Genomic DNA, 11,417 nt, shown 5'->3' with positions numbered 1-11,417 from the left:
CAATTCTGATATAGTCAACAAGCCAGATAACACATTTGTCTCAGTCATCCAACAAGCTGGATTACATATTGGAAGGAGAAAGGCACCTTTCCAGTGCTGCATGCTAAGGACTACTAGGTTCCGCTCTCATTGAGAAATAATACATTCTGCTGTGTGGGGGGGGGGGGGATATTTAAAATGTGCAGGACTATGATCTAGGCAGATACCCATCAGTCTTGCTTATCACTCTGTATATCTTCTGAGGTGCTTTTTGTCCCTTTGTTTGGACATGACCACTTTATTTTCCCCAGAAAGAGTTCTTCACATTAAGAACCATGTTCCACCTCCTTGACTCTATAAAATGATCTAATGTTAATTTTGGCTGGAGAAAACACAATGGACACATATACAGAGTAGCTATGAGATGTTTGGATTATAAGTACTCCTGAATACAATGGTGGACATGGGAATCAGCTGCTCTCAGGCTAAGTTAATCAAAGAACTTTTTTTTTCCATTAAAGAACAGTGTAACCAAATAACATCTTAACATTTCTCAATTTTATTGTATGCAGAAAGGCAAAAGATGTATTAACAAATAATATTACATATTTTGGCAGATGACCAAGACCACTTAATATAGGCTTGTTGATATATTTGAACGACGCCATTAAAAATCAAGCTAGTACAACTGTGATTGTCTCCACCGATTATTCTAATTAACTGTCAGAGTGGATTCTTTTTAAAGGCTAAATGATAAATTATCTGTTTTTGTTACTTTTATTTGTTAGTTAGGTTGGTGATCCTTACACTGTAGAAGTGAATCTACAAGGAATGAGACTTTCAGAAGCAAAGCACATAGTATCTCAGACCAAACATATTTTAGGCTTATGAAACAAAGAAGTTTGGTGAATTAAAATATAAACATCAGCCAACACCTCTTCCTAGCAGGATTTCTGGACAGCAAGTTGTAATATAGGTATTCCAGATGATTTTGTGGGCAAACTGGTATTCCTGGAATCCTCCGACTGAGAGTTCAGGTGAGTACACATGGCAATGGCTTCTTTATTCAAGAAGTTTATTCAAGGAGCTATCAGCTGCTGCGAGGCGGAATCCACCATGAAAGGCCTGCCAACTACTGTTTGAGATGGTTCCAGAGACAAAGTTCATGTAGCAGGCTGGGGAGCAGGCAGAAAACAGATAAGGAAGCCGAAGTCCATAGATGTTCTTATAAGCACGAAGGAAACGGAAACCCTGACCATACAAAGGTCCTGAGCAGCAATCACAAGTGCCACAGCTAAAACAAGGAGAGAATGTGACATGTTCCTTATACATGACTGCTGTGTCCCATTAAAAAGAAAGAGCAGATTATAACTAATATACTTCAGAAGATGGTATTCTCTAGCATTTGCATGGGTTGGAGCTAAACAACCTGCTCAAAGAAGTAAACTTTTTTGCCTTTGAGACTCCACATAAATTACCTTAGTAAACCTCCTAACAACCATCTAGGGCAGGGGTGGCCAACAGTAGCTCTTCAGATGTTTTTTGCCTACAACTCCTGTCAGCCCCAGCCATTGGCCATGCTGGCTGGGGCTGATGGGAGTTGTAGGCAAAAAACATCTGGAGAGCTACCATTGGCCACCCCTGATCTGGGGTAAATCAGTATTTTCCCTGTGCTGCTGATGAGGCAACTAAAGCAGAGCAACTGGTTTGTCTAAGGATTCACCTTGCTCAAGGCTCAACAAATCCCAGGCACCAGGTCACCATGGCACATACAAATCCCATTGTAGCACCTAGTATTTTCAGCAGTGATTCTTATTGTCACATCTCCTAGCAAACTTTAGTGGAAATGGAAGACTGACATCAGAATATGTTTTGCCGTGTGAAGTAAGGATGCATATGCATGAATTTTTCATTATTGCTTGTTTGTATGTTAACTTTAGAGCATTCACTGATAGATGAGTTCATTTCTAATCCACTTACATTTTATATTAGGTCCAATATTCAGTTAAATGGAATTTATGTGAATAAGTTAGTTTAGGGTTAGACATTATAAACTGAAAACAACAACTAGGGTTCCCTCTTGTTTATATACACCAACATCTTTTAACTCAAATAAAACTATGAGATGCTATGAAAAGTTTAGGATTAGGTTTTAGGGTAGCAATAATTTTAAAATATGGTTGTGAAAATACAAACCCCTGAAAAATGAGACTGCTGCCTAATTGGGGGTGGGGGGGGGGCGGGGGATATCTCTTAAAGACAAAGAAAATGTGTCAATGTCTGTGTTTATGTGTCTGGACTAGGGTCTGCCAAACCTGGGCCAGAATCCCCAGTCTCTTCTATGGAAGCTGTGGGGGGGGGGGGGGGGCGGACTCTGGGGCAAATCACTCTCTGTCAGCCTACCCTAATTCACAATGTTGTTGTGACCCAAAAAAGAGGTGAGAGGAAGAACAGTGTTGTGAGCTGCTTTGGGTTGCTAGTGGAGAGAAAAGCAGGGTATGAATATCTAAATATCTTCTACTCACTGGGCTGATTTATGTTAATGGCACTGAAAACAACAAACCCAACACTGGGTATACAGCCTTACATGCTGCAGAAAACTTATACTCATTGTTCTCATAATAGGTAAATGGTATATTTTTATCCTTTGTGCTGCCTCTATGAAAATATTAAAACAGTGCATGAAAAGCACTTGTCGTGACATAATTCTTAAAGGCACATACAAATGATGACACACAACAAAGTGTGCATTTCAAAATAGCCCTTGAGCTTGTTAAGCTGATGCCTTAGTCCAAAAGTCCTTTGCGTGAAGATCTTTCGCCTCGCAACAGGACGCCGGTGAGACCCTGTTTCCCAGAATCGCTTCCTCAGACACATGAAAGCAATGTGAAGGCAGTTTTTGTCCCTCTAAGCTCATATCTTGGGAAAACGCATGCGCCTGAGGAAGCGACTCCGGGAAACAGGGTCTCAGCGGCGTCCTGTTGCGCAGCGAAAGATCTTCATACAAGGGATGTTTGGACTGATTCTTTTGGACTAAGGCATCAGCTTAACAAGCTCAAGGGCTATTTTGAAATGTACACTTTGTTGTGTGTCATCATTTGTATGTGCCTTTAAGAATTGATACATCACGACGAGTGCTTTTCTTGCACCATTTTAATATTTTCACAAAGGCAGCACAAAGGATAAGAATATATCAGTTATCTATTATGAGAACAATGAGTGGTCTATAAGTTTTCTGCAGCACGTAAGGCTGTGTACCCAGTGTTGAGTTTGTTGTTTTCGGTGTTTGTCACACAGCCTTCTCTTTTTATTATGTTAATGGCATGCAAAGCTTTCAGATCACTTTTTGCTATTTTTTTACCAGGTAAAATGGAAACAAATATTTTTAGTCATTTCATACAGCACACAAAACATATGGTGGGTGAGATACTATGTGTTGACATTAGCATATATTGGGCTTACAAGCAGTTTGAGTGGTTCAAGAGCAAACAACTCATTGTCTCAGATAGTCAATGTTATGATTTTTCCATGCATGTCTTTTGAAAAGGTTTCCTTTAGGGCCAAAGGATAAAATGAGTTAGTTGTGTTGGGGAAAAGACATACAATTATAAACAAGAATAACTTGGTCCTATATGAGTTAATTTGCTGATTGGTTTCACTCACATATATCTGGTGCAATTCTTTAGGGAGAATTGCAGCTGCTAGGTGTAGATGTACTTTATTCCAAATTGTTGGTTATTAGAATACCTGATCATTGTGGCAAGATACTTGCAATTCTGGTATAATCTGAATGCCCTTTCTTGAACATACATTACGCCCAGAATTTTCCTTGATGCTTGGGTGGAGATCTCCCTCTTACTGACCTGCCCAATAGTTTTTGAATGTCCTCTGGGATCTTAGGGTATCGTTTCCTCAGGTTGCTTTGAACAAAACAAAGGGAGGCCATATCAGTGAGTCGTTGTGGCTGAAGTTGCTCAAGTTCTCTCCAGAAAAAGGGATGCAAGAAGTTGTTCTCTACCTTCAGGCATTTCAGTGGAAGTTTCAAAATCCCACAAGGCAAAGCATACAACAGATTGCCTTCTACGATGAGGCAACTGAGGCTCCTGAAAATATACAGGCCAACATATATTTCACAAGTCATGTGCACATAGGGTTGGCCAACCTTCAGATGGCGCAGGGAATAAAGGTTCCAATGAACCTCCACAAAAACTAGCCTCGAAACTAATGAACAATTAAAGAGCATTTATTACAACTTGTAAGAAAACTACAAAATTTCTATTAAGAACATAAGAGAAGCCATGTTGGATCAGGCCAATGGCCCATCCAGTCCAACACTGTGTGTCATACAGTGGCCAAAAAAATTATATATACATATACATATATATACACACTGGCTAATAGCCACTGATGGACCTCTGCTCCATATTTTTATCAAACCCCCTCTTGAAGCTGGCTATGCTTGTAGACGCCACCACCTCCTGTGGTAGTGAATTCCACATGTTAATCACCCTTTGGGTGAAGAAGTGCTTCCTTTTAGCCGTTTTAACCTGACTGCTCAGCAATTTCATCAAATGCCCACGAGTTCTTGTATTGTGAGAAAGGGAGAAAAGGACTTCTTTCTCTACTTTCTCCATCCCATGCATAATCTTGTAAACCTCTATCATGTCACCTCACAGTCGACGTTTCTCCAAGCTAAAGAGCCCCAAGCTTTTAACCTTTCTTCATTTATTTATTTATTACATAAATAACAAGTAATAAGACAGTAAGGAACAAACTTCCACACCACCAATCATTCAAAAACAAATTAATGTCCAACATATTTCTATAGTAAGGTACAGGTGAAGATTCAAATGGTAGTCTTTCATACGGAGCACTGCTCTGTATGAAAGACTTTACCATTTGAATCTTCACCTGCACCTTACTATAGAAATATGTTGGTTATTAATTTGTTTTTGAATGATTGGTGGTGTTCCTTACTGTCTTATTACTTGCTATTTATGTAATAGAGATTTTGTAGTTTTCTTACAAGTTGTGTTAAATACTCTTTAATTGTTTATTAGTTTCGAGGCTGGTTTTTGCAGAGGCTCGTTGGAACCTTTATTCCCTATTCCAATATCCGCATTGCTCTTTATTGGTTGTTCTAACCTCCAGATGGCACCTGGAGATCTCTTGATATTACAATTTATTTCCAGCTGACCAAGATCAGTTCCCCTAGAAAAAAGGGCTTCCTTGGAGGGTGGATTCTATGACATTATGTCATGCTAAGGTCCTTCTCTTCTCCAAACTCCGCCACCCCAGGCTCCATCCCTCAGATCTCCAGATATTTTCCAACTCAGAGCTGGCAACCCTGTCACATCTCTATAACTGTATATGCAGTTGGCATCTTTAGAGGGGAGGTTTCTGTAAGGCAGCAATCCACAGCCTTGTTGGACATTGTGGGGACTCTTGAATTTCTGAGAAAGGGTATTAGAAATGTTGAAAAAGGCACTGTCTAGTGTACAAAGAAGAAGACCCTGCTGGGGGCAACAAGAAGACAATTAGATAGAATAGTAAGGTTCATCTTGTTAAGTGTCATTCCTTATCTGTCTCCATATTGCTACTTTTAGGGCAATTTCCCCCTTCTTCTTGGAAGTGCCACACTCAGTCTTACTTTCTCTCTCAGCTAGAGATGTAGTTAGGAACCTATGTCTGTCTCTCCTTTTTCCTATCAAGTATGTTAATTCCAAAATAAACCTTTATCTACTTTTTAATCAGGTTGTGTGTGACACAAGAACACAGGCAGATTGGCAAGTTTGCAGCAGTGTTTAATTCAAGGCCTCACATACAGACCTAGCGTCTCCTTTGCTTTCCCTCCTGTGCTTGGTCATCTTCCCAGGTGCTGTGCCTCTCTCTGACTCTCCTCTGGGGCTGAGTCAACAGTTCTTAAATTCCCCAACCCCCCACCAGGAGCCAGTTTTCCCTTAAAGCAGGGGTGACCAACAGTAGCTCTCCAGATGTTTTTTGGCCTACAACTCCCATCAGCCCCAGCCATTGGCCATGCTGGCTGGGGCTGATGGGAGTTGTAGGCAAAAAACAACTGGAGAGCTACCGTTGGCCACCCTTGCCTTAAAGAACCCTCAGCCTCTTGCCATCCCTTCGCATTGTGCACTGTTGCTGTGTCAATTACTTTGCCAACATTAAATGACCAAAAATGGCTGCTATGGGAGGTGAGTGCTAAGAGCTGGAAGATCTCAAGCCAAGGTTTCTCCTGTGATGTGGGCAGCTATTTCTGAATGGGTGTTCTCTGCATACTCAAAAGTGATACTTCCTGCCTGGGGTCTTCAGAGATATTTTCTGCTGCAATGAGGTATAAGAAAACCAGGACTGTCTCTTTGTTTTGGGGAACAGATGTTTACGGGAAGAAACAAGTGAACATCAGGACATGGATTGGTGAGCATCATGACCCTCTCTGGGGATAACTGCTGTAACAGTTACCCTAGGTATGTTTCCATAGCAATAAACACATCAGTCCATGTCTGTATAGTGCCTTACAGTGCAATCCTAAACAAAGTTACGCCTAAGTCCATTGAAGTCAATGGGTTTGGGAGAGTGTAACTCTGCTTTAGGACTGTTCTGTTAATCTGATAGCAAGGACTTTTTTTTAATGCACAATTGCTCCCCAAACAAGCACAAACTGTAGAAAAGAGCTGCTCTGAAGACTGAAACAGTCTGAAATGTCATACTCGGGGTTGTGGGTCCCGTTTGCTTTTCTGAATAAGGAACTTTCCAAGAAAGTGGGGGCTGGGATTTTCCAAGTTTAATGCCCGGCATCTTCAGCTAAAAGGAGGCCTGAGAAAATACTCCTGCCAGAGAACATGGAGGACTGCAGTCTGTAACTAGACTGCATAATAACACCCTTAATTTTATTGCATAAAATTGTTTTCTAGAGCCAGAGCATGAAAACAGGACATAAAAGTAGCAGAACAAAGGGTGATTTAAGATGGCTATTTTCTACATTGCTTGGCTTACCAAGCAATGCCCTCAAATGTACAAGCTCCAGATATTCAAGGCATTTCAAAACATTCATGATGGATGCAGAACAGGGCTAACAGGAGAGGACACCAGCAAACCCACACATTTCCCAGTCAGGCACCACATAAAGAGAGTGTACAGAAAATACCTTGTGGCCAATGGAATAACTGTTTGTTTGTTTAATCTGGCAGGGAACAGAACCCTGATAGTAAGATTAAAGAGTGATATACCTGGCATTGCTGATAGCATTGGAGATGTATTCAAGTTCATTATAGCAAACATCAAGGAGTTCAAGATTCTGTAACATAAACAACCTACAGAGCAAGCATATGAAATTTAGCACATTATATATTCTGGCTCAGTGGCAGAGTATTTGCTTCATATGCAGAAGATTCTAGATTGAATCCCTGGCATATCTAGCTAATATCTGTGTTATGCATGAAATACAAGAAATAGCAAGCACATATTCAGTTTCATAACGATAGTAAGGAGAGTGACTAATTAGCATTAACTCTAATAAACAGAGGTGACAGTGTCAGAGGCTTCTGATGTGGCCACCTCAGAATCTGATCATTCTTTATTTAAGAGTACAATCCCCCTACCTGTCCTCCAAGGAGCTCCATGGTACACAGTTTTCCCCTCTATGTTTTATTTTCCTGAACCACTGTGAGGCAGGTAAGGCAGAGAAAGAGAGTGACTGGCCCACAAGACCAATAAAGCTTCTATGGCAGAGTGGTGATGTGAACACACATCTATCAGGCTACATAGTCTGACATTCTAACCACTAGACCATGCCACATCTCATAGTCTGACACCACCATCATAGCTGTTCTCGTTCTGCAGTTAGATTTGGTATCAGAAGGAAGATTCTAGACTTAAAATAGTTTTTAAAATGTTTACTTAGAAAAATATGTAAAAATGCAATCACACACACAAGCAATACAAAAACACACAATCAAGAGCTAGGAAAATACAGATGAGTGATAGGGAATTTTAGGGATTGCTGAAGAGGGTGATATTACCTGTTCCAGATGTGCAGACATCCATGCACTGCCATCGTGCCATGTCTGAGGCCCATTACTTAGAGTAATGGGGGAACAACCTATGTGTCCAGATTGAACTGGGAGGGGTGGTTTGCTCTCATGCTTTATAGTATTTAGAGGGGTGGAGGTCCTCCCAGAACAATGATGGCTCTGGATGGTAGTTGATGGTAGCTGAATAGATTCCCAGTTCAAGACAATAAGTGAAAATGATCCTTAATGTTTGACAGGATGTGTCATGATGGGCTTAATGTTTGGTATCAATATAGTTTCAATAAGATTTGTGCAGCGTGTTTTGCATTAGTGTAGAGGTAAACAAAAAAGAGCTGAGTTGTGACAGGAAGGTAGGAAGATGGACCATTAGTTAGCTAGCCAGAGATTAAGACATGAGCAAATACATTACCTGTGAACCCTATTGTTCTCTACATTCCCTTTTTTTTGGGGGGGGGGGGTGGAGGGAGCCAGGCTGGGAAGATGCCTATGTTGCAATCAGAACAAGCCTAGACGTGTTTCTCTGGCCTTTTGCAGAGAGTGGCTTCACTCTCTGTTTTTCTGACAAGCAGCTTCCATCTTAGTTCCAAAGCTGGGGACCCCACCACTTGTAGGGTAATCCCATAGAGGCAGACAGTGCCTCCTGGCTATATAATGTGATGGCATCACTTGCCAGTCATGCTGGAAATGGTGTCATTACATTGGGGATGCCAATCACCTCTCCCCCATTTCACCTCCCTTTTCCGCCTGCTGCCTAGCTGTGCAGCTGTGGGAAGAGGCGACAGGAGGTCCATTCACCAAAGAGCAAGCAGCAAGCCTACTTGGGAAAGCATTTGTGTGAGTTATAAGGGATAAAACTCTAAGGGCTACATGTGAGTTACATAAGGGCTAAAATAAACTGTCATTTTCAGTTTTCCTTAGCAAAAGGAAAGAGATCTTCATAAAATTAGCAGGGGAGCTTTCTTTCTCATAAAATGCTGCAATTCTATGCTAAATTTTTTATCACAACCACTACCAAAAGTTTATATACTATATATAAATAAAGAGTGATGGGCTCTTGCTAAGGTATTTTCAATGATAAATCATCCTAGCAGATTGAAACACTGGTATTATAGTTCCTATTTTCAAGAAGCATGATAAACAGGAACGGAAGAACTGTAGGCTGATAAACACTGAGTAATGTAATTTGCAAGGAACAGAAGGGGATGGCAGGTGGTAACCATCTGGTAACCATCTCTTTTCCTGCATAAATATTTCCTAACTCCACCCTGCAATCCCTGGTTATAGTGGTACTACTGTTTGGGAACTCTGGGGGTTGGGATTGACACACATTTATGCAGAAAACCATATGGTGTCACAGTCAAGAAGGCAAAAAAGATGATCAAAAGAAAACAGAGCAAACAACAGGAGGAAGAATGTGGAAAGGAATGAATAACAGCTAAATAACTGCTCCAGTATCCCCTGATAGCTTTCCTGTACTGTCTTCAGAGATGTTTTCCTTTAAAGGACTCCTAATAATTCCATCCTTGCTAACCAGGCCTAGTTATATTCTCAACACTGATGTTCATAGTTATTAATTTGACTCAGAAAGGATGGCAGGTTCTTCCTACTCAAGAGGTCTGCCTTTTACTGAATCATGAAACTTATACATGAAACTGCCTTATACTGAATCAGTCCATCAAGGTCAGTACTGTCTACTCCAGGGGTGCCAAACCTTCAGCACTTGTCATTTTCCTCTCCTTATCTCTCTCACCTGTCTCCACAAGATTAGCCTATCATTCAGTCAGAATCTGCCCCCTCAAAAAAGAACCTGCTGGCTTCTCCTTGTACATTTCATTCAACAAAATGGGTCCCGTGAAGGAATACTGATGTTGTTATTTGCCAATATGTCCCCCACCAGTGCTGTTTTAGCAGCACTCCTACAAAAATGAAAGAATGAAAGTTATCAGAGGTAATGCCCAGGACATAAACACAGTAGTCCAAACTGAAAAGTTAATAGTAGTCAATAATGGTCAGAGATCTTTGGATTATCCTGAGCAGCTGTCTGTCTGGTTAAGATTCACATAACTGAATGAGGGGGAAGAAAGTGAGTCTCAGCAATGTGTAACTGACCAGTCAGCAGAACTATACAGATATTGCCCCCGAAGACTATTGGAAGTGTGTGTGCAGAGCGTAGGGTTGCCAAGTCCAATTCAAGAAATATCTGGGGACTTTGGGGGTGGAGCCAAAATCAAGGCTGTGACAAGCATCATTGAACTCCAAAGGGAGTTCTAGCCATCACATTTAAAGGGGCCACACACCTTTTCAAACCCTTCCTTCCATAGGAAATAATGAAGGATAGGGGCAACTTCTTTTGGGGCTCATGGAATTAGACCCCCTAGTCCAATAGTTTGGAAACTTGGGGGATATTTTGGGGAGAGGCTCCAGATGCTATGCTGAAAATTTGGTGCCTCTACCTCAAAAAACAGCCCCCCCAGAGCCCCAGATACCCGCGGATCAATTCTCCATTATTTTCTATGGGAATAAAACTCTATAGGGAATAATAAAGTTCCCAGCAGACATTTCCCTCCCCTCCCCCCGCTTTCTGACGCCCCTGAAGCGGGGGGAGGGCCTCCAAACCGGGGGATCCCCTGCCCCCACCTGGGGATTGGCAAGCCTAGCAGAGTGGCTGTTTGACTTTGTGTGCACGTGTGCAACTGCTATTCTCGTCCTCTCACCCATTCCTATATAGCCAGCCTGCTTCCCCTACCTAGTGGCACATATATGCTAAAAAAAACCCCTTTTTAAAAGTTAGAACAAAATCAAGATAAAATAAAATAAATTAATTGGCACCAGGTTTTTCAAATAATAGTTCCCCACACCACCTTTCTAGTAACTGGGTAATTTTAAAAAGCACTTTTTTTGCGGGGGTGGGAGGGGCAGAGTTGGTTGAGAACCATACTCCTGTGTGAACATACACATCTTTTCTCTTGTATGTGCAATTTACTAATTAAAACTGCTACTGTACCAAGATGGGAGTTCAGTCAGCAGATTGAAGGACATGACCAAGGTTCTCAGGTCCTTCAGTTTCTTGATATCTTCTGGTATGGATTTGATTGGGTTGTTTCGGAGCTTTAAGATTTGCAGGTTTTTAAGATCACACACCTATGGGAGAAAAAAAAAGATAGCGAAAATGTTGTAAAACAGGCTTATGATGCCTGTTACCACAGGTACTTCTGTATCTTTTTTAACTTTAGGTATTCCTTCATATGATGAAGTGTGTTCTTGCAAAAGCTTATGCTGGTATAAATTCTGTTCATTCTCTAAACTGCCACTGGACTAATGTTTTATTTTAAAGTAACAATTGTAGCGCCACTATTCAGTTCTGGAACTGGAGGAAAGGAATGAGATCTGGGC

At 41.2% G+C, this 11,417-nt stretch overlaps 1 protein-coding gene across 1 annotated transcript in view; it reads right to left on the bottom strand.

The window, feature by feature from the left end:
- Nucleotides 1-1,041: 1,041 nt before the first annotated feature.
- LRRC63 (leucine rich repeat containing 63) overlaps nucleotides 1,042-11,417 on the bottom strand; it is a 46,339-nt gene continuing 35,963 nt past the window's right edge. Inside the window, exons 8-11 of the mRNA XM_060235478.1 lie at nucleotides 11,029-11,165; nucleotides 7,221-7,304; nucleotides 3,843-4,082; nucleotides 1,042-1,273 (exon numbers count right to left, since the gene is read on the bottom strand). Coding sequence (XP_060091461.1) covers nucleotides 1,042-1,273; nucleotides 3,843-4,082; nucleotides 7,221-7,304; nucleotides 11,029-11,165 — 693 coding nt within the window. The remainder of the gene's footprint in view (nucleotides 1,274-3,842; nucleotides 4,083-7,220; nucleotides 7,305-11,028; nucleotides 11,166-11,417) is intronic.

This window comes from Heteronotia binoei, chromosome 1 (assembly GCF_032191835.1).
Source record: "Heteronotia binoei isolate CCM8104 ecotype False Entrance Well chromosome 1, APGP_CSIRO_Hbin_v1, whole genome shotgun sequence".
Taxonomy (NCBI): Eukaryota; Metazoa; Chordata; class Lepidosauria; order Squamata; family Gekkonidae; genus Heteronotia; species Heteronotia binoei.
Note: the sequence above shows the minus strand (reverse complement) of the source record. Positions and strands in the feature narration are given on the sequence as shown.